Source organism: Glossina fuscipes, unplaced genomic scaffold (assembly GCF_014805625.2).
Source record: "Glossina fuscipes isolate IAEA_lab_2018 unplaced genomic scaffold, Yale_Gfus_2 28, whole genome shotgun sequence".
Lineage (NCBI taxonomy): Eukaryota > Metazoa > Arthropoda > Insecta > Diptera > Glossinidae > Glossina > Glossina fuscipes.
The window spans coordinates 4,737,007-4,760,830 of NW_023998423.1; the positions used below are offsets into that span (position 1 = coordinate 4,737,007).

At 33.3% G+C, this 23,824-nt stretch overlaps 1 protein-coding gene across 4 annotated transcripts in view; it reads left to right on the forward strand.

The window, feature by feature from the left end:
• The window catches only part of LOC119636743 (homeotic protein distal-less), a 125,982-nt gene that overhangs the window by 8,809 nt on the left and 93,349 nt on the right, over positions 1-23,824 (forward strand). For 2 of the 4 annotated variants that reach the window (XM_038032325.1, XM_038032323.1), the window contains exons 2-3: positions 15,999-16,174; positions 23,125-23,327. In XM_038032325.1, coding sequence (XP_037888253.1) covers positions 15,999-16,174; positions 23,125-23,327 — 379 coding nt within the window. The remainder of the gene's footprint in view (positions 1-15,998; positions 16,175-23,124; positions 23,328-23,824) is intronic. The other 2 variants (XM_038032326.1, XM_038032324.1) reach the window with 1 other exon arrangement.

Sequence of the window (23,824 nt, forward strand, 5' to 3'; positions counted from 1 at the left end):
CTTTTTGGAAAAGAAAAGTGTTCTCAGTTTACATGGTACGGTAGATGTGTCTTTCGATCAATTTGGCTCATTTTCAGTGGCAATCTGCCTGCAAGAACTGCCAGGGGAGTGTTTATAACGGACATTACACAGATGTTCAGGCGGACAACCGGACGGTTTGAGGTTTATCAAGAATGTCTATACTTTGTAGGGTCTTTGGTTCAGCTTCCTTCCCTCAGCCTTCGTTTGCGGGTATGAAAATTAATTTTTTCCCAAAATAATCCTCTGCATGTTACTGAAGAAGATGTTTAATGCATCTTGCTTTGAAGACTCTAAGAAATATGAAAGAAAATAAAGTTTTAAACAATTATTAATATTTTAAAAAAAGCGTAAATAAAGTAATTATTGAAAGAACTTACTGCTATTGAGAGTCGGAATGAAAACATAGAGGTCTTCAAATAAAAAGAAGATAAGAGAGAAAAAAAAAAAAAAAAATAAATGAAATCTTTTATTTGCCTTAAAATGAACTTTTTGATACGTCACTTCCAGCGAATCCAAAAAAATTTTAGTAATTTTTTCCATTAGTTGCTGTTAGCACATCAGGTCCACTGGTCTGGGTTGTACTGATTTTTATTTATTATATGGGCGTGCTTCACATGTATTCAAATTCAAATTTGAATTTTTTCATTTTTTATGACTCTATATGTAAATGAATAGGTATCTGTATACATCACACTACATATATAAGGCGCATCTTCCAAATGCTTGGTCGTATTAAAAGAAATAAAACGCGGCAACAATTCAATTAATTTTAAGTTGTGATAGGAGATAGAAGCTACACATGACAATCAAGCAGAAAGACAGACGGACAAGTGCAGAGTTAAACAGCACCGAAATCTTACGTTCGTTAGGAATGTCTTTGCTGTAAGAAAATATCAGCTTTCAACAAGTGAAGGGAAGTCCACATAAATTTGTGGGCGTTAGTCAGCAGAAAAAACAAACGCAAAAACTTACAAAGCCGCAATATTGAGAATATTGCGAATAGATAAGAAAACCTCGAATACATGTCAAATCCAAGCTAACGAAATTTCAAACACTTTTTGTACAAACTTGTGCTTGATGATAAATTAATGCCTGCTGCGATTATTAGACTGTTCATAATACGTAGAGTGCTTCGCAAATTTTCGACTAACATGTCTAGGTCGACGGACATACAGACATGCTCAAATCAATTCAGAATTTGATGCTGATCAAGAATGTATGTTTTGGAGGGCGGTTCTCTGACGCCTCCTTGTGCGCCTTGTAAACATTTTGACAAAACAAATATCTCCCTCATCGTTCGATGATGGGTATAAAGAGAGCGAGCATGACTTCACTGACTTCTAAGCTAAGCAATAATATATTGCGCAGGATATCAATTCGTTACTTCACCATTTTACCTCTTGTGTTGTTTTTTATTTCGTATTTAGTTTCAGGTGAAGATTTGTGATGTCTGTTTTCCTTTTTTTTTTATCGACAATAATTAAACTATGACCTCTAAGCAGCGGATCTGATCAAAGAATGATTCATAAGTTGGCTTGTAACGCTTATAATTTTTTCATCTAGAAATTAATCGAAAATTTTTTTAACCCGCTTTCAAATTTTTACATAACTTAACATTTGATGCTTGACGCTTTAAACTTTTTCTTGGTTGGGAAGAGTTTTCCTAACTCGTAAAATTTGAAAATGATTAGAATATGAGCGAATGTGAAATGTGGAATATTATTTAGGAAGCTTAGAATTATTTAGATATTTTCATTAACTTCCCTCTCCCTCTCTCTCTCCTTTCCACTTCTTTAAAATGGCACGGAGGAAAGAAGAACTCCGTCCTGCTGCAGCTGCATTTTCTATCGACTTTTGTTTTTGTTTCAATCATTAAAGTAAGTATTTTATCAGTTGGATAGAGAGAAATTTTCTCAGGATTGTTTTATAGCGCGGAAGCTAGATATATCTTTTATATGCATTGTGTGTGTGTTTGCGCGTGCTTTTAAGACCATTGGTACCGGTAACAGTTTTACTTATGCTTTAGTCTTTAGTTTTATAAGTTTTGCTGCACTGCACCTATTGTGATTAAAGACAATTTATTGATTTATGAATTTTTTTTTTTTTTTCTCTTATAAATTCCTATAATATTTGTATGTACGTACGTATAAAGAAAATGTTTTACGCTCGATAGTTACTTCATAATCTGTTTTAATTTCCTGGCATTTTATTTCAAAGGTTAGATTGTAAATACATTATATTAAAGCTATCTACTAATGCTTGCTAACAAGTGCAGCCGTCTTAAGTTAGTTGAGTTAAAGACAACAAAAAAAAAAAAACATTGCTTTGTAACCGTCATTTATAGACGAAATGGTATAGTTGGTTCTTCATTTACTTTGTAACGATTAGAAATTTTTTCTCGGGTCATCGATGTCACAGATGTCTTTTTATCTCGTTGGGAGACTTTAATTTTGTCAGATTGCTTGTCTACACGTACGCTTATTGTTTGAGCTTTTAAACTACCAGACTCTTTTACTTTGGATATTTGAGTGGCCGAGTAGGCGAACTGTCTTGTCTAACAACTCAGTGGCCGTGGATGTAAATCCAAAAGGTGGTAGAGTTTTCAATAAAGCCGGTAACTGTAGATGCAAATGCTTTAAGATTTTAGTTTGCGAATTTATTTCTCTGGTTAAATTAATTATAAACGTGAAATTTTAAATCTTCCCAAACAATCGTCGCCATACCATTTTGGACTGGCGTGAAGTTAGTCCACTGTACGCAGCCCACATTATGGTCTTTGCATTTCGGTCATTTTTGCGCGGCGCGAAAAGTTCTAATAACTCATAGTGCAGACTTCTAGTTAGTGCAAAACGCCTCCGTCCGTTTGTCGATTCGTTTTTATCCCTATTCTAAAGCTAATTAACACACTTTCAATCAACACGAGATCGTCGGTCGTTTTAAAAACTCAAAACACTGTCGGTCGGTCTGTCTGTCTCTCTACGTCTTTGACAAGGTACTGCTAAATTTCGGCACAAGCTGGCTGCACAACCATCTAGCCGGGTCCGATCCATCTATCTCAAGTTCTCAACTGAATTATTATTATTATTACAATTAACTTAGCCAGAGATATGCATTGTAAGTGCAAAGTTTTAAAGTACTAGTGTCTAAGGCATTCGCCTTTGTTGAAAATACCACTGTACTAAAGATTTGACCTATCGAGTTATTAGTCGAGATACTTGGCCTACTCATCCACTTAGGCGAAATAGTGACAATATTTTTGTCTATTGTAGAATGCTTATAGCACGTTTCAGACTACCCTTAACAGGTATTTGTATTTCTTTTATTATGCTCGATATTTTGTCGACCACTTGAGATAGGGACTTTCAGACCTCTTCCTTAGCCCAGTTCTTTCGAACTATCTATTACAGGCACCTCCAGACTTAGAATTAATGCTTTCGAGAATTCTTTTTTATAGTATCTTTGACTCTATTCTTCGAACCAATAATATTTGAATTTTTTAGTCGGGGAGGGATCGGCGTAGCCCAATCTGATTCATTTATCTATTATTCGATTTTTCGAAACAGGAAATATTTTATTAAACGCAATAAAAATAACTCTACGACGTCTCAAAAAGACGTCAGCAAATTGTAAGAGGAGCTAACTGCTATTGAGTCATGTTATATTTGTAACCCATCAGCAACCGTTGACAGAGTGACAGGAACGTTTTGCTTCCTTGGTATTACTAATTTAGTATCTTAGAGATGCATCTCTTAAGAGATGCAATTATGCCCTATACGTCGAAGCCGCAACAGATTCTGAATGCATTCAACCGTTTCCGATCATCCGTCCAATAATTTACTTAATGAACTTATACGCAACACGCCGATAATTCTGATTAGTTTGTCACTACAAGTCCATTTATGTATTTCCATCGTCTCAGAAATACATTTCTAAAAGAAGGATTTGTAACATCTGCTCTCTGCTGATGTGGGAGGGGAATCAGCCTACTTTTATAACTCTTAAATAAGTTTTACTAAGTTGTAAGTTGTAGTGAATGATTGTGTTTGCCGTCTGAGACTACTCTTACGTATAACACATTTCGCTAAATTTTATATGAATAAATATGGTAAAGTTTTAGGTCGATTTCTCCTTCTTCCTTTACAAGTGTGCGGACAATACCTAATACTATGTTTCATCGCTACGATGTTACACTGTTTATATTTATATATATTCCGTCTGTCGGTTTTGCATTTTATTGAAATTCTCAACTAACTAACTATTCTGACTCTGCAGCTGGTCACTAGCCTTGTGAGTAACTTGTGACAGCGTTTCCTTATCACAACTTTTGTGATTTTATAGCAGATTTGATTGATATCTCAGAGCAGTAGTTACAATAAACTCTTTCAATATCAATTTCGCTATAAAACATGTGCGTTAAGTTACGAAAGCAAAAAAAGAAAAAAACACATGTTGGGTACATCTAGTGACTTGCGATCAGCTTGAAAACTGAGAAGGTCCTGAGCTAATTGTACATTTGTTTAGTCTAAGGATAAGATATTAATTAATCAGTCCATATGTCTTTGGCCCTTGCAGACTTGTTCATAAAGTTTCCTAACTAACTAAACTTATCTTAAAACTTATGCTTAATAAGAACGCAAAGCATATTAGGTATGATACCGACGGCACCGCTATAAAACGGTCATTAATATTTATAGCTTCGGCAGCTTCACTTCTAATTTCCATTTTTAATGACTTAAAGAAAGTAGAATGAATGAATATTCCTTTTTATTGGAATTTTTTAAAATTTATTTGAAAAAAAAAAACATTTCTGTTTTATTTGTTTCGTATTTTTATCTCTGACGTTTATTTAAAGAATTTTCTAACAATTACTATTATTTTAGACTTACTTTGTAGACACATGTTCTTTTTGTTTTTTTTTTTTTTTTATATATTTTTCTCAACATTTATTTGTAGTTAATTAGTATTTTTTTATTTTAATTGCCATTGCAAAAAAAAAAAAAAAACAAGGAGAGAAAAGAATTCTAAACGCGTGTCATAAAAAGTTTTTGTTTTCCGCGAAAAAAGCTGCATATTAATAAGTTTAAGGTGCACCCATTAAAGGTGGTTTAATAAATTGTTGTCATCATCATGAATCATCAGGTTTTCTTTATCCATCGTCTACGGTTTGCGTTGAGAGAGAGATATATATTCTTTTAATATTTTTTTTGCTTTTTTTCTAACTTTGAAATTTCATTTCGAAGCATACGCTATTGTGAGAGGACGAGAATGGAGGATCTTGTTAAGTGATTGTAAGAAAGCCAAGGACATAAATGCATTGTAATCTCTTAATTGTCCTGCTACAAGTGTTGGTTGCCTGTTGCAATAATAATAATAATGATGATAGTTAATGACTGTGCGAAAGGAAAAATTTCATTTTATATAAATAGTTAAGTGATTAAGATAAAAATTTTTCAAGATAATCTTTGAATGGAAATAAACAGAAGACATGCAGTTTTTGTATCTATAAAACATTTTCCCTAAGGTACTTGAAGTAATATCATCATTGTTGGGGGTTTTGTAAAGAAAATTTCTGAAGGGAAATAGTTTTACGTTGCGACAGAGAGATATCTCCAAGTTTCCTTTGATATTATGATAAGGGCTTTACAGCTTAAACATGTTTATGTGGGTGAGATTTCTTTTATCTATTCATTTATTTATTTATTTATTTTTTTGCTAAGTTGTCTTAGGGTGTTGGACCTAAGCTCGAAAATAGGCACTAAGCAATTAATGTTGAATTGAAGTGAATGGAAAGAAATATTCGGCTGAATGTCCTAAGACGTTGCAATGTCAAACAAAACAGTGGGGTGTAGTAATGGCGAATTAAAATGAGAGGAATAAATGAAAAGTTCAAAAGTGGACAGGAAATAAGCAAATAATATAATAATTATTTTTTTACTTTTCCTTTATAATTAACCAACTTTTAAGTCTCAATTTTTCATTTCATTATATCAACAATAGTTTAACTTAACTATTTTCCTTTAGAAACCATTAGCGATCTAATAAGTTGTACATGCTTTAAGGGAGACCATGTCTCATTTGATGTTAATTTTTTTTTTTCTTTCATTTTGATCAATGCTTCCTCGTGATGGACACGTCTAGTTCCACTCATAACCATTACATCAACAATGTTGGTTGGCTTAATCCTGTAACGGTAGATCAATTTCGTCAATAAACATAATTTTTCAGTTGCAAACATTAATCAGTGGCCAATCGACTTAAACTCTTTTCAATCTTCGCAGTTTCGCTTATCAATCGTTCGCTCTACTTAAATGACACATAAAATGCCATCGAATGAGAAAAGTGACAGAAATTCAAATCAAAAGTTCAACTCACTCTACAAAAAATATCTTCTATGCAGAATGTATATGTAATTTATATGTTTTGCATATATATTTATATCTACATTATAGATAATGTATATAAATTATAATAATTAGATATGCATGTATAAATATATTACATAAGCAAGTCTTTACTGGATTTTCTAAGAGATGCAGTCACTTTCTGGGGCAGCACTTGTGAAGCAATGAGCAGACAACGTAGTAGAAAGTAATGTCTTTAAGCTTTTTATTTAATGCTATATATGTGGGTTTTAAGGGTCGCGAATAGATGGAGTTCCGTGTAAAAATAAAAAAACAAAAATCGTCAAGCCGAGCAATGTTACTTTTCTTACATAATTTAACAAGAATTGTTGTTTTATCGACATGGACGGTAAACAACGAAACAATACTCCAAGAAAACCCTAATAAAATATCCGTGGATCCTGAGCATCTCTATCCGATAGAAGCTGCTTCAACCCGAACTGAACCACGGCCAAAGAATTGTCGCAGTGACAACTGGCATAGTTACCCTGGCCTTTAAAGGAGAGATAGTTCGAATAAACGAGATTTCATTATATAGATTTAATTTCCAGCATAATTACGCTCGACCTCATTTTTGGAAATTCTTGAAAGATTAAAGCTGCCCTAAAAGCCTTTCGCTACCACCAGACATACTTTATTCTAAGTAAATCCCGCTTCAAGCGATGAGCACAAGGGAAAATTTTTTCTAAAATGTAGTAAAAACGTATGTAAGTGTAAAATTAATTCATACAAGTCGGAACCAATCCTCATTATCAATTTCCAATAGAAACTGTATGAGACTGCAATAAATTATATGGAAAGAAGAAGAAGACAATGAAGAAGAGAGAAGGAAAACTTAGAAAGAGAAGTAAAGACATATTGTTATAAATATGGTAAATGCGGTCGTTTCAATATCACTGGGTGCCTAAAGCGATTCAGTTTCCCTCACTCTTACTATATATTAAATTATTAAATTAATTATTGCGATAGTCAAGCGTTCGGAATAATTTTGCATAATTTGAAAATAAAAAATTTTACGATCATTTTAGCAACTTTTCATATTAATGTTAGCTGCATGTTTAGAATATGAAGAGCAGACAGGATACCTGACGGTATTCTTACTTCATTTTTTCATTTAAATCTTTCGTTGAATTTTGTGCTAAATTTATGCTCCTCTCTCAAGGAAATAAATAGCGATGTGTATTAGTATCTTTTAATGTTAATAACTCCAGCTCACGATATTCATAACTTAAAGGTGTGCGCTTTGGTCATATAATCAAATGGTATTTTTCTCGTGTATGCATATTGTATGGTATGTAGGGTGCTGAGTACGTGTCGACATTAAACTGCAGGACATCTTTGGAAATACTTGTAACTACATCTCAGCGTCTATACATGAATATGTTCATGTTCATGAGGCAGCAGTACATCGATTACTTACTTTTTGGTAACAGCTGTAGCTAATACAACACTGAGTCTAGAAACACTAACCGCTTGATACGTCAATGGAGCCAGAATATCATTAATACAGTTATTAGTGTCGTTAAGTTAACTGAGAAAGAAAGTGTAGGCGATTCTTAGAAGTAGTGGTAGCCTGTCTATGGGATAACAAGTGAACATATCTCTAAGCAATGAACGGATTATTCAAGCATTCATGGAAAAAATGTTTTAGTTATTACACTACACTACAATACGATATACTGAAGAAACGTTTGGAAGAACGTACCCGGGGCTTCAGACGCGGACACGTCTTGCGGCGCTACATTGCAATCATTAGTTATTACCTTGAATACTCTTATGGTGCTACGGTTGCATTAACATTTGGCATCGGGTTTTGAACATTTGCTTATTTATCTTTATATTCATGGTAATTATTATTCTTTAGGCATCTTTTAAAATGTTATCCTTGTTGCCTTTTCGTCCCTCTGTGTGCTGGATTGCTTGCTTTTGTTTTATTATGAAATTAAAAAAGAAAAAGACATCTGTGAATATCTTTTTAAATTTGTATTAAAAAAGTACATCCATCGCCTGAAGTGCAATATCTCAGGCATTTTGAATGTCAGAGACCTAAGATCATTATTTTCTCTTTTCTACAACCGATTGCTAATGGCATATATAAGATATGCGTAATAAAATAAAATAATAAATGATGTAAAAAAGCGAACATGGAATTTGCGTGTTTCAAGCGCTTTTATTAAAAACAAAAATATGGAAAACATATTATATTACATTACATTATAAAATTTACAACAAACAACAAAGTAACATTTATAATGCTTGTAAGCAAATAACATCAAAATATATGCATTACGAGAAAAGCTTATAGAATTTTTAATAATCACGTTATTGCAGATATATTAAATTTGTTATATACGCTTGTAACATCAAAGGGCGAATGGAGATTGAGAGTTTTTGAACGTTGTTGTTGGTCGTTTGAAAGGACAGCCACTATATATATATAGGTTTGTATGTATGTATATACATACCGAAATGCATATATTTATTATAGATAAATATAATGTATGTATAAATACTTACATACACATGTATGTGTGTATATATATATCTTTTAAGAAATGAGATATCAGTCATATATATACATATATATATAACTAAGATACTATTATGCATATATATATATATATATATATAATATTAATATATATAATATAATATATATATATATATATATATATGTATATATATATTATGTGTAAACAATATATCATTATGTATATATATATATATACATATGTAAATATGGGTAAGCGTAGTGATATTAATCGCATTGGTTTAAGTTTACCTTGTCCTTGCTCACACCCTTCTCTCTACTGAAACTAAAGTGTTTTCTTTTTGTTACCTTATTCTATTCCCCTTATTGATGATCTTACTCTTTGATAATTTTTTTTGCAGTTTCTGTTCTTCAGTTCTCCGCCTGACCCACTCTGGAATATTATGATAAAGTCCAAAGTAGGTGCAACACCTAATTACTTTTATGTCAGCTTAATTACGTGAGAAAGAAAATAAGTGTCTTCCGAAGCATCAAACTTCAAGTAGAAAGTTTTTGTATATCGATTAAAAAAGTAAAGTTGTAATGTATTAACTATGTCGATGTAAAGTTCGGATCATTTCGTATAATTTCCAAACATTGCTGAGGTCTATCGTTTTCCACGACACTTACTGAACGCAGCTAAAGGAGACAGAAGGATTTGGGTATTTTTTTTATAAGACCACAAATGTCAAGGAGAAATCATATAGCTCTTATTGCAACACTTGGTACATTTGAACCGCAACATTGCTCAAATATAGAAGTTCGAAGTACTGTTTCGATCTTGCCCCTAACAACTGCTAACTGTTTGAAAATTTCCAAAGCGAAAAGATTCGGATGGGAGATCGAAGCTAAAATTGAAACTGAAATGTAAATCAAGCATCAAAATACTAGATGAACGCTGGCCTGATGAGGTCATTTCCAATTTTGATGAATGAAATCGAATTTTTGCACAAAATATGCTCTTCTTACTTAATCCCGGAACTTAGTAACTGATATATTAAATAGTCTATAACGGTGAAGTAACTCAATCTTGACTTGTAAGTGCTGAGTTTAAACGATATTTTCTCTCACCAGAAAGCAACATTTAATCGATTCGGTTTTTCCATTTTTTTCATCAAAAGTTGTTTCATTGAAATCCCTGCGATACCTGAACAAATAAACGAAAAAGATATGAAATTTTGACAGAAATCGTTTGAAGATTCATATCTTCTAAGAATGATACAAATTTTTTTGTTAGAGACAATACCCGCATACCAATTTCGAGGCTTACATGTTATATGATATATGAGCACTAATTCTCTCTCTGACAACTTTGTTCACTTTCTCTCCCCAAAGACGGAAGATTACTTCCTTTGTCTTACTTATTGAAAGGGAAAGGAAATAAGAAAATTTTACTTTACAAAATCAACTTTGATCCCCTGTCTGTTTAAATTAAATCACATTTTGATTTTGAAATGCTTGAGATTCCCTATAAAACAGTTAGTGTAGGTCTGAGTAATTTATATTCGAACAATTTCGAATAAAATCAGAATAAAATTTTTCACTTTTCTGTTTCTTGATTCGTCAGTTTATTGATGGTTATATATATGCAGTATTTTTTTAGATCGAAAAATTTTCAATTTCGAAGTCAGGTTTGACTTTTTTTTTTTGGTGTCGACGAATTTAACGTCGAAGACTTGTTGATGGAAGACACTCGTTTACAAATTTGTTTTCTTTCTTATTTTTAAACTAAAATTTGTTCAGTTTTGTGTTTATGTTAGTCTCAAGTTCTTCATTTTCTTATCAATTGGTTATATTTGGAGAGAGAGATAAGAAGGAGAGGAAATTAACCACAAAGGATTACTTCGTTGCTCTTTTTGGTTATATTAATTAACTTATATGGAGTGCCTTGTATGCAGACATCATTAGTGGGCGGGGACTTTCCAACTTTCCGGAGACGACATGGTGCTCCGAACGAAAAAAAGGTGGGCGTGCTCATAAGCATCCTAAAATTGGGCGGTTAGGGACTCGGACGAGTGCAACAGATCTTTCAGGTTGCGTTACGGTTTGTCCACACAATTAATAATAATAATAACTATGATCCTTGCTATTGTTACCGCAGTCGTTAATTAGAAGCCATGAAATTTTAATTTGTTGTTGTTTTAATTTTGTTTTTTTTTAAATTGGTTTATTTAATATTTTAAATTAAACTTAAATTGTTGCTTAACCTTTTAAACAAATTATGTTCGCAAATAAGCCAAATTGCGCCACGGATGAGAAAATAAAGGAGACCCGGACCCTTTTTCCCTATTTGTATAATTTTGAGCAAGTTTTTTTTGGGGGAAAATCACAACAAACCAAAAATTAAGGCTATGTGGTCCAAATTCCCAATTGTCGATTTACTAAGGATAAATTTTAATTTTTACATCAAATTATTATTATGAACGAATTTTCATCAAGAAGTATTGCAAATTATGCTTTGTCCTTAGGAATAGTTATATGGCAAGGGATTCAAAAAATTGCCATATCCGATCCAAAATTCTCACATCTATTTAGAATGCCGGCATACTATTACTAAGCGTGTTTTGTCACGGATGTATGACAATTGCATTATTTTTTTAATAGGGCTTTATATGGAGACGTTAACCTCAAAAAAAAAAAAGAAGAAAATTCAAAGAAATTTAAGTTGAAAAAAAAAAAAACAAAAAATTAAAATAAAATTTAAATAAGTAAAAAGTAAGTATAGTGGATCATGGTCTTCCATCATATATCCTATACTGCATTGTTTAACACAACTATTTATATAATAACTTTTCAAAATAAGCCGTTATATGGGAAGTGGCCGAAAAAGTGGATCGATCCGAAACATTTCTAAGGACACTCATCCCTGGAGAAGAAACATGTCGGTGGATTAAATTTCATCAAAATATCTCAATAATTGCGTCACGTAGGTTAAATACAAGAACCAAGCCAGAGAGGTCAGACAAACGGGGAGATCGATGCGCAGATCGATTCAGAAAGTAAGAAAAAGTGCATCTGTCGTAGAATCTTCTGGGTTTTGTAAACATCCGCACATACTTAATATATCCTTGTACAACAAGTGGTATAAGTATAAAAACACAAACACACGAAATTTCGTTACTTTATTATGCCACCTTAGCTTAGCCGATTCTTTCCACTCCTGGACAAATAATTTAAGATCGTTTATAGAATATACTTGGAAACTGGTAATTGCGTTTGTCATTGTGAACGAGTGACGACGAAAAAGTTTAGCTTATTTTCTTTTGCCAAGGGGACGTGCTATTAATTTGTGTTGCACTGCAGGTATTTCCTTCGACATATTTCCATACCAGTGCCCGTCTAGGTCGGGGAGCTTTCAACTTTTTGTTATCAAATTTGATTTAATTTTTGCCATGGCGAGATCAATAACCAACGGGCAGACAGGCAGCCAGATATAGAAACGGACATGCCTACTGCATATAAGCAAAATGTTCCTATTAATCAAATATTTGAAGCTTTCGATTTGTTGTTGTCAACGTTTGGACAAAGTGAACATATCAGCAAAATTTTGGTGAATGAGTGTAAAAAAGAAAGCAATCGATCTTCGCAAAAGTTTATTATTTCTTCCCAGATATTCAAATGAGAAGTTCGCAAGACCGTAAATATGAAAAAAGTTTTTTACACGAAATATGGAAAACTTCACACAGATTACTTACTTAGTATGCATACAATATATTTTTACTTGCAAACCTTTTTAACTTACATTTGGTTTCGCAAGCAAATATTCCCATAAAGAAAAAAAAAAAAAAATGTTTATATAACGACATCAGGCATATGTAGAGGTAAACTGCTATTTATACTCATGCATGAGTTTTTATCATTATTATTATTATTTTTATTATTATTATATATTTTTTTGTTGTTGCTGTAATAAATATTTTATATTATATATTAAATTGAAAATTCCATTCTATTGTATTGAGGTGAAATATGTGCGTGTGTGCGTGCATATAGTGTTCAATGATATTTTATAATTTATATGTACGCGGGACTATGCGATGCGTTATGTAAGCAGTCTATGCACAATGAATATGCGTTAAAGTGTATAACAGCGGCTGACGTACGAGTACAGTTTGTCTGATGTTTAATAAAAAGGATGTAAAGAATTCGATTTTGTTTAATTTTTTTTTTTTTAATTTAATTTTTTTTTCCCTGCTGCGGTTATTATTAAATGTTAAAAATATCTGTTGTTTATTGACCACAACCGAACCGAACAACTATTGTGAGTTTGTTGGGATAATTTGAGCACACGGAAACGGAAGTGGCTGCACGCATATGTATGTTACCTACGTTACACTAGCAAACACACACACACACGAATACATGAAAACTATTATATACTCGCCTAGCATTTGTTTGTTCGTTTGACAGCTAACCACAAAATGTGTTTGGCTTTCATTAGAAGAACAACAGTCATGCGTTTCGCGTGAGTTCGAATTTTGAAAAATCATAACAATAAAGGAAAATAAAAGAAATCTCTATGAAAAGACAGCGGCGTCGATCAAAAATCAACAGACCTCCGAAAAATGAAACGATTTTTTGTTCAAAATTTGAGAAATCCGTTTGTTCCCTAATTCATGTTTCGTTTCTTTTAATTCTCGAATGATGTTGTAGAGCAAGTTTACTGAGAGCGTATGCTTTGAAGTGTAACAGCATGGACGACTGCTTGGAGCAACTTCCTCGATCGATTGCCCATTTATCTAACTGAATGGAGACCAATGAGGTTTCTTACTCAACATCTTTCTTTTTTCAACTTTTATGAAACACTCTAAGATGGGGGCAAATAGAATTTATGTTTTCGCAACTTTTGATCAGCAATCTATTATTTATTATTAATATATGTTTGAAATACTAGATGCTTGCGCGTATTTTGATCAGCGATATGTATTGTTAATATGTAGTGCAAATGGCATAGTAATGCCAAGTAGATGATTTCGACCTTTCTCTGCATAAAAGGAATGTCTTCCCTTTATTATTAAAGAGGCATTCACTACGTGCAGGCACTAACCATAAAACGCTTAGAATTGCATTTTCGCCATTCATTACTTCTCGTTGCTTAATTTGAAGGAATCTACTGCCGCACCTCATCTAACACTTTTAGAAGCTTGTGGTGATGATGTTCCATCACATCCCAATTGTCAGTTTTGGTTTCGACAGTTTAAAAGTGGTGATCTTGATGTCAATGACACGGAACCAAAACCCACAGGACCAAAAAGTTCGAAGACAAAGATAAGGAGAAATGACTGCCATACGAATTGACTGAAAATGGTATTTCGAACATCACTGCGAGCCAAGCATAAAAGAAGGAGGTCTCTGTGGCTTATTATGACTGGCAACGAAAGGTGGGTGTACTATGATAATTCCAAGCGGAAAAAGTCATGGGTTAATCCGAGAGAGCTATCTATATTGACCTCGAAGCGGGATATTCATGGCAATAAAGCCCTGCAGTGCATACGGTGCGATCATCAAGGTAAAGTATATTACGAGCCGCTATCATTTGAACAATGAATGAGCTGAACGATATGGTATTGGAAAAGTGACCGGCAATAGCGGTCGCCAGACGCAAAGTTATCCTCTTGCATGACAACGTTCGGCCACACTTTACAAGAGTTTTCAAGGATATACTGTTGCAGTTTAAATCGGAAGTTCTACCGCAGTCTTCGCCCTCACCACACATAGGTTCGTCTGATATTCACTTGTCCGGAACCATGTAGCATAGCTTTGTTGGCATACGGTTTCGAAATGCCGAAGAAGTGCGACAGTGGGTTGGCGATTGGATCACTGCCAAGCCAATATTCTTCTTTCGAGACCCCATGGCTATGGTGTCAAAAAATATTTCGATTAACATATACTGTACTAATTTTCCTCAATAAATTGTCTTTTTCAAGTGAAAAATGATTGAAACACATGCCAACTTTATAGACATTATATAGAGAACGCTGCTCTTGCGAAAAGTATTTTATATGCTAGCAAATAAAAATTAATAATAAAACATCTTGCTTCCAAAAAATGTTGGAGAAATTATTGCGGCAGTACGTTCAAAAGAAAAAACACGTTCAGGTTTTTATGAACACTGCAGCATACATGTTTGCCAACTATATATATGTATACATAAGGAGCACGTTTCCTACTGAACATAATATCACACATCTGATCATCGCGTAAATCATGAGAAAGACGAATTAAAAATGCTTACGAAGAAGAATGCAAACTGTGATGATAAAACTAGATCAAGACCAACGTGTGATTATGATGATGTTCCACAAAAAAAAAAAGAGAAAGTGTAAGTAATTCTTTTTAGGGCTGGCCATGCTAGAATATTAGCACTTGCTTTTGCCAGGCTTACCGCAGAGGTCGGCTAAAGCTTAGTTGAAGTTTCGAGTAGTCACATGTATATTTGATTAGCGTATAGATAGTGACGGCGTAAAATATTCGATGATGTCTATGTGCTTATCTGTTATTATTATTTCTGTTCAAAATGCGCTTACGATCTAAAGATTTCATTTTGCAGAACACATTCGTTCGGAAAATTGTTTTCATCACTGTTCCTCCTTTTAAACTGCGAAAAACTAGAAAAAAAAGCAAAATCAATCTCCGCATCCTTCCAGTTATACTAAAGCTTGCCTCTTTTCTAAATCATAGTATGGAAATTGTATATCATTTGATCTAGAACTTTGAGTTTCAAATTTTGTCTTAAGAAAATAACCGAAAGAAAATGGTTGTAAACAGGGAGCACACCCTGACTGAATGGTCATGTCAATCCTACACAAGCTAGCGACTTAGAAGCGGTTGAATTCACTTGCTTTCTTGGATAGAATCGGTTTTCTTTTGATTTTAATAACTTAACCCTTTAATGACTTATTATAATAAAATTAAAGTGAATTAAAAAAACTAATTAAACAAAGTAATGCGCGATTGTATTGTCATAGCTTACAAAGTTGTCCATAGAATGTGTTATTCAATATCTAACTTATTTAAATTTTTTTTTTGAATTGATTTGCTTACAGTTATGGCGGTATACGTGGAGGTTATCAGCATTTTGCGCCACAAGGTGGTCAAGATTCGGGTTTTCCCAGTCCACGTAGTGCTTTAGGTTATCCATTCCCGCCCATGCATCAAAATACCTATTCCGGTTATCATTTAGGCAGTTATGCGCCGCCATGTACGAGTCCACCAAAGGATGGTAAGTATAATAATAATAATAAAAAAAAAAAAATACAAAAAAAAAAATGTTATTCTTTCCCATGAGTTAAAAGCATTTTCAGCAACTTTTACTTATTCAGTAACCATATGTCAAGAAGTTTTGTTTGTAAAGAAATCCACAAATCGTATCATCATACAAGTTATGAAGTAACTCTTATGATAACTTACAGTTTTTCTATTGTTTGTGATAATTTGTTACTTTCATCTTTACATAGCTATTGAATTAAATAATAATCGACAATGAATACAATACACGCACTCACACAGAAATATAAACAGCTCCTATAAACTTAAGCTCACTGACGAAAACCTCTTGAGTTGATTTCATTATTTATGTAGCGGATGCTATGACTATCGTATGGATAATTTTTAAAGGTAGAGAAAAGATACAATGAGTGTTGGGCCTTTTTTTTTGTCTTCTTTACTTCGTCTTCTTCTTTTTCTTCTTTTTTTCTTCTCATTCTTTTTTATCGTCTTCTTCTTTTTATTTAATAAAAATCATTTTTATCGTTTGTTTGCTAAGCTTATTGTCTGATATATGCGAGGGATTCTGTCTACTTATAGATCTCGTGCTCTGGCAGCCTCAGCCAGCATATGAGACGGATAGACGGACATTGTGTTGTTTGTTGATGATTTATTTGCTCTGATGTTTTTATTGTGGCCAAATTCACACTTATCAAGAGCTCTTCAAGAAATCACTTGAGCTGTTTTTTTTTTCTTTCTAAATACCTACAAATACATACAAATACTTACAAATAATGGCATGTATATATATATATATATATATATATATATGTATGTTTATATATGTGTATGTATGTATATATGAATGCCTACACGTACATCGAGGTTTCTAAATTGAGGGATTTTTGTTATTGAAATCTTTGAATAAATTCGCGTTTGCGTTTTCATCATAAAAACAATTTGAGGTTATCGAGCACTTCACAGTGCTTTAATAAACACCTCCTGCCGTGTTGTTGCACGTATTAATTTATAAAGGGATAAAAGGGAAAATATTTATTTAGCAATTGTTTTTTAACTAATGAAATGCTCTACTGACACCTGCCAGTAAATTAGTGTTTATTTAATCGTCAATAGCTTTTGTTTATGTTGATGCTTTTGTTTGTTTTTGAAACGAGACCGTTTCGATTCATTTGTGATGCCATGTTTTTGTTGTTGTCTAACAAGGTTAAATATTTGACAATTGATGGCTATGTGATCATTAATTCGATACGAGTACCGATTACATCATTTGAATTCTATTAAATTTAAATCATTTCCACTACCAATACAAACACAAAGTAAAAAAATAAAAAAATATCTAGATTTTTATATCGAGTATTGAAGATACAATGGGCGAGGAGAATATGTATGTTATTTCCTTTGCAAATCACTCGAGAATATGATAAAATGGATAGATTAAATTATGTAACCCCTCTGATCTGAATTAGCGATATCTGTACCGCACCGTACCGGTTGGTGCATTTTGTTCACGTTGACCTTTCTCTATATACTTTTTGATTCTTTCTATCGATTAACTAGCCGTAGATGCTTTTTTCCGCCGAATAGGCCGTCTTAGCCGTCTGTCTTCCCAAAGTTCATTCCGACATTTTACTCAATATTCAGTTCAGGATTCATCTCAAAGACCACCGCAACATTCGTCCCAACATCACCTAGACATCCATTTCAATGTCCATCCCAAGGTTCATTTCGGCGTCCGTACCAAGTTCCATTCCGAAGTACCTTTCTCCCTATTCCACTTTATATCCACATATCTGTCAATTCCTCTTTAGCCCTTAACAATTGTCTTTTTCTTTCCGCACTTCTGAAGGCCGTGCGACCAGAATTTTTCGTTTTTATTAATCCCCGGAATTTTGAATATTTGGTTCTTTCTCCGTCGGTCCAAACTGTCTGCTTGAATGCACTTCCCTAACCCTTTAACGACTGTTAACTGTCTTGCATTTTATTGAAAATTACTCCCCCATTTTTTTTATGCGGTCTTTTTCCGCCTGCCTGTTCGTCGTAAGCTTCGATATTCTTCCTAAGCTCTCTCCATCTATTGATCCCGATATCTGTTTTCTGCCCTCTTTTACAATACTGTGTACTCCATTTCTTCGTCCATCTTTTATCTCTGTGTCTGCCTCATCACACTCTTTTCCATTTACCGGTCGCGTCGTCATTCATCTTTCCCGTTCTACCTTTCTCTTCATCTATTCCTCAGTTTTTTGTTCACTTTTATTCAGCTTTTTTGTGCGTCTCGCCATAAGTCTCACAATCCTTCCTAAACGCTCTTCGCCTATTAATCTTTCTTTTATTATCCCTTTTATTACGTGACTGCTCGTGCTGCCAACATTTGTATTTTCGCCTTCCCTATCGTTTCTGACCCATTTCCTACACATCGCTACCTTTGTCCTCATATTGTTTTATCCAGACATATTTTCTCTTCTCTTTACATTATCACATCCAGCTGTTTTCCAATACTCTTTCTATTTTCCAACATATTATTAGTAATAGAAAATGATAGGAAATTTGAGATAACATTTTTTTAAAGTTGGAGCTCAAAACTAGTCCAATGCAAGCACGACTAACAAAAGAAGACAGTGCTTTATTTACCGATAGTTTCAGATTTTCGCCAAGGTGAAGATAGTTTTCTTACTACCATTGCTTTGAAGTACAAAATAACAATTATTGCTAAGAGAAGCGAAAAGCTCGATAATATCGAGTCTCCGTCAAGTGTTTGCTAATTTTTCACAAATTTGGGATACAATCTAATCATCTAAGAGTCTTTCGTAGTGACGTAGCAAATATAATTTTATTCAGATATTGTGGAAGACTATGCATGTTATGATGACGGACGTAGCAACTCAAAGTGAAAGTATCTGTTAAATCTGAATTTTTATAACCCTTGCAATAAGTGTATGGATGTAATTTCTTTTTCTGTTTTAACAAGCGATACCAAACCAATTGATGTAAAAAGATAAGATGGAGGAAACTTATAAAGGGTTAAATCTACCCGCAGATACATTGTATATATAATTTATTAATCTTCCAAAAAAAAGCTTTCTTTTTTTTTCGCAACCACCCCTCGAGTATATTAATTTTATCACATATAAGTGACGCCTAGAAATATGCATCGAAGACTATGTAAATTGAATGTTTTAAATATGCAGCAATGTCCACTTAGCCAGACGGGTTTGTTCCCTTTTTATTTTGCAAGGTTTTCTATTTTTTTTTTGTGTTGCAAAGTTTTGCACAAATATATCCATACATTTAGATATATATATATATATATATATATACATTTATTTATATACATAAATATATGAATGCTTGTATCTATGCAAGTGTACACATGTTAAACCATTTTAAGGCTGTAAATAGCATCCACTCATACAATAAAAGGAAATTAATTAACTTTAATTTTTACGTATTTATCTCTGATTACATGAAATAACAAAAAGATCATAAATTATTTTATTACATAGGAAAAAAAAACAAAAAAAGAAAAGATAACTTTGTACAACAATTAATTTATGCATTTTATGTACACATACGTAAAACGTATGAATGCATGACATTTAACTGCACATATGTTATATGTATATGTGTATTTGGGTATGTGTGAATGTATATACGTATATATGTATATGTGTTTGTGTATATGTATATATGTGTATATGTATTTATATATATATACACGAATGTATACCTTAGTGTCGGCCTCTATATTAGTCGGTTATCTGTCTGTCTATCCGTTTGTCTGTCTGGATAATTGTAATTGCTGTAATTAAGTTTTCATTTGGCGTTGTAATTAATTACTAACCATTCTTTTATTTTCTGTTTTTCTTGCTTTCTTTGACTGATAGTTGGTCGACAGCGCGGTGATACGCACGCTTCTGCATGTGTATGGTAGCTATAAACATATGTTAATGTTTTCATTTTTGCCATAAATTAATACCGGCTGTCCGTGTGTGCGTTTGTGTAAATGAATTATTATTATTTTGCTCGCAAACATTTTTGCCAAAAATATGAAATATTTGCCTTAAGGCAAATCTTGCTCAACCATCACTTGTGGTAAATGCAAGAACATCGCTAAGTAATCTTTTTCAATTTTGAATATTAAATAAGTCGATCGACTTCTTTTTTCATTAAACCCATATTTCATAAATTAATATTTCGATCTTTATCTTCGATAATCTACAAAATATTAATGAAATTTTCTATCGAAATCTCCAGATTATTCTCTGTTGTGTTTATTTCAACTTAGCAGCAGTTTTGCTTATACTAAACTGCTGCTTACTTTGCCTAATTTTTCGAGTTGAAATATTTATTATGCTACCATTGCAAATGTTATTTGTTGCTTTGGGCGTCCAGCAAGTTAATTTACGTCCTACGATTAGAACTTGTTTATCAGTATAGGCTAATAGATCGATTAATAGGCAAATAAGCGAAGAGACCAAACTAAGACCATTAAAGAGATCTAAAGTAAACCATTAAAATTTGCCCCCAATGGTTATTCTTCATTATTGCATTATGTTGTCTAAGTTAGATGCTGCTTATGCAGTTTGTACTTGTAGGTCGAATGATAGAGAAAAGAGCCGCAAATATTGGCTGGACTGCTTGCGGTTGCGTGCTTCTACAGCAAATATAATTTTCTGAAAACTAAAGTATTGTGCAGGTACCCCCATATTTATTCAGTGCATTAGTCTTCCTTTGCTGCTATAAGCAGCTTTAAGCTCAATGATAGCTAGGCAATCACTTAAATAAGCCAGCGTGACAATTGTTTAGACCGGCCTGCCCATAAATGACTGTTACGGCTCTAAGAACTCGAGTCGAAGTACTCGCCACATAACAAACATGTTGTCAATGTTGTTGAGAATTGAAATGTTTTACTACATGAATCGCTTTCTCAACACGTTGTTATAGGACTTCTCCGCCCGACTAATTTGTCGTCGAATCACTTGTGCATAATGGAAGAAATTTAATTATGGTATAGGAAAACGCCAAAATCCTTTTCCCCAAACATTCAAAGACATATTATTACTTATGACTTAAATTAACGTTATAATCGAGCAAAGCCGACCGTTACTTCATCTTATACAATTTTTGATTAATGTTTGAAGTAACAGACCAAATAGTGAATGGGGGATGACCAAAACGTTAGCTGAGGTGGTCCAAATCCAGTACCTTTAATTTTTTTTTTTTAAAGTTTTATTATTCTTCATCTGCTTTCGTCATAAAAAGCTATAAACCAGACTTTGTCGCTAGATAAATGCTTATCTTTCATGAGGACCCTTAAATATGATGATATCCTACGTGATCTAAATTTCCGGTCGCTAAGTTTTAAAGCCAAATATTAAAAGTTGGAGCTTTTCGCAAAGCGCTACATAATCATTAGGACTCTTCTAAAAAGAAAGGCCCAAAGGTATGGACCTATGTGATTCAGATATTGTCGACTTCATTTTTATGTCACACTATTGGAAACTTAGAACTTTTTGCTATGCGAAAATTCAGTTTTCATATGGAAAGCAGTTTGAAAAATTATTCCATCTGATCCTATAGATGGGGAGTGGTCGAAAAGGTGTTCCGATACAATCTGTATTCAAAAGCTTTCGTGCTTTGACCTATATATAAAGTAGTGTACCAAACTTTGTCAAAATATCTAAAAAACTGACACCTATGAGTTGATTACCAAATACATGGACAGACATCTGACGGAAAAATGGACGGACAAGCACCGAATCGTTTTGTTCATCGATTGGTATAATGAAAAATGGATTTAGTTTAAGTCTTTCTGGACTTTGCGTGCATCCGCAGAAAATTAATAAATACTGTATAGTGAAGGGTATAGATATGTGTCGGTTTGATCGATAGTCGTTTGCAATTTTTCTGGTAAAAAGCAATATGAGGTCAACGTAGATATTCTGGGATTTCTGGGCAAACATGTTAACCAAGTAATGTTCGTTGGCAGAGAGTGAAAGAAATGGTAGAATGAAGCCTGGGCTATATGATAGATGCATGAAAATTTCCCAGTCAAGTTCTGTCATTTTTTTTGCAAGGCATTAAAACTGTGTGTATGGTCTGGCAGTGTCGTGATGGAAGATTACCTTGTTCCCAGTTTTTGATTCTCTTCCCTTCAACACAATTTCGCGCCTTAAACTCCCTGATTGTTGACTGCAGAAACTGCGTTTATCGGTTTGGTTAGGTTGGGATAGTTCATTAACCACAATTCCCTTCCTACTCCTATTAAAACTAAAGGATGAATTTATGCAGTGTCAAATTGTTCCTCGCCGTCATTTGTGCAGCTTTCTCCAGCTTTTTATTCACATCTTATTTTCATATATCAATCAATCGTTAGTAATGACCTTAAGAATGATTTGCTTTAGTTTCATTTTAGTAGACTTTCTTGTGGTCCATTAAATTATCCACTCTTAGGTCATGCGGTAGTCAATTGAGTTTCTTCTTATATCAATCCAAATGCTTCAGAATGCCTTTGTGGTCAAAAAACAATTTCGTCTTAGAATGGAAAAACCCAACCTTCCTCAGCTATTTGAAGAAGTTTCCCGACTTTATCAATGATGGGTAGGCCATACTGCGACATGTCTCCAATATCTAACTTTTTACAAAGGGCACCTGCATGATGTTCGGCTATGATAAAGCAACGACACCGACAGGCATCGCGAATTTTACGGAATTTTGGTTTCTTTTCAAAGTGCATTCACTATCGAATCAATTACTAATGCTTGTTGCTCACGCTTGGTATTTTCAGTTACGCGAATCTAAGGCAATGTATTGAGATAAGAATATTTGCTCAAAATACCTTTCTTTGGTTTATGTTGAAAATGTACTTACAACTTTTACATGATATGAGCATATTTTGTCTTTTTTATGTTTTTTCTTCTTCTTCTTTTTTTCTTTTCAAACCTATTGATTTTGCAGATTTCTCAATATCGGATAAATGTGAAGATTCTGGTCTGCGCGTTAATGGTAAAGGAAAGAAAATGCGTAAACCACGTACCATATATAGTTCACTGCAGTTGCAGCAATTAAATCGTCGTTTCCAGCGTACACAATATTTAGCTTTGCCAGAACGTGCTGAATTGGCTGCCAGCCTAGGATTAACGCAAACCCAGGTAAATTGAATAAATTAATCTTACATTAATCATAAGCAATTCTCGAAGAGATGAAAAGTTCATGTTCATAATCAATCGAATATAACTGGGTTGTGCTTTAATGTCAGAGTCAGAGTCAGTAAGAGTCATTATAAAATACTTTTAGAATATCAGTTGAAATTAATGAGAAGAATAAGGAAAATAAATAAAAACAAAACAAACAAAAAAGAACATGAAGAAAAAAAAAACACGTAACACTTTTACTCTACTACTAACTAAGATCACGTCAAGTGTATTGACATAGACCAAGCAACTAACCGACTAAACAACCCATTCGTTCATAATCCATAATTAATGATTTACTTAATTAGAGTAATTATTTTTATTATACGCGAACACTAACACCATTTAAACAATGACAAGATACACCGCATGTAACAACATGAAGAAATTAATTGCGAAAATATTTATTATGTTATTAAGTTCATTAGAAAGTATTTTTCACTTTTATATATAGG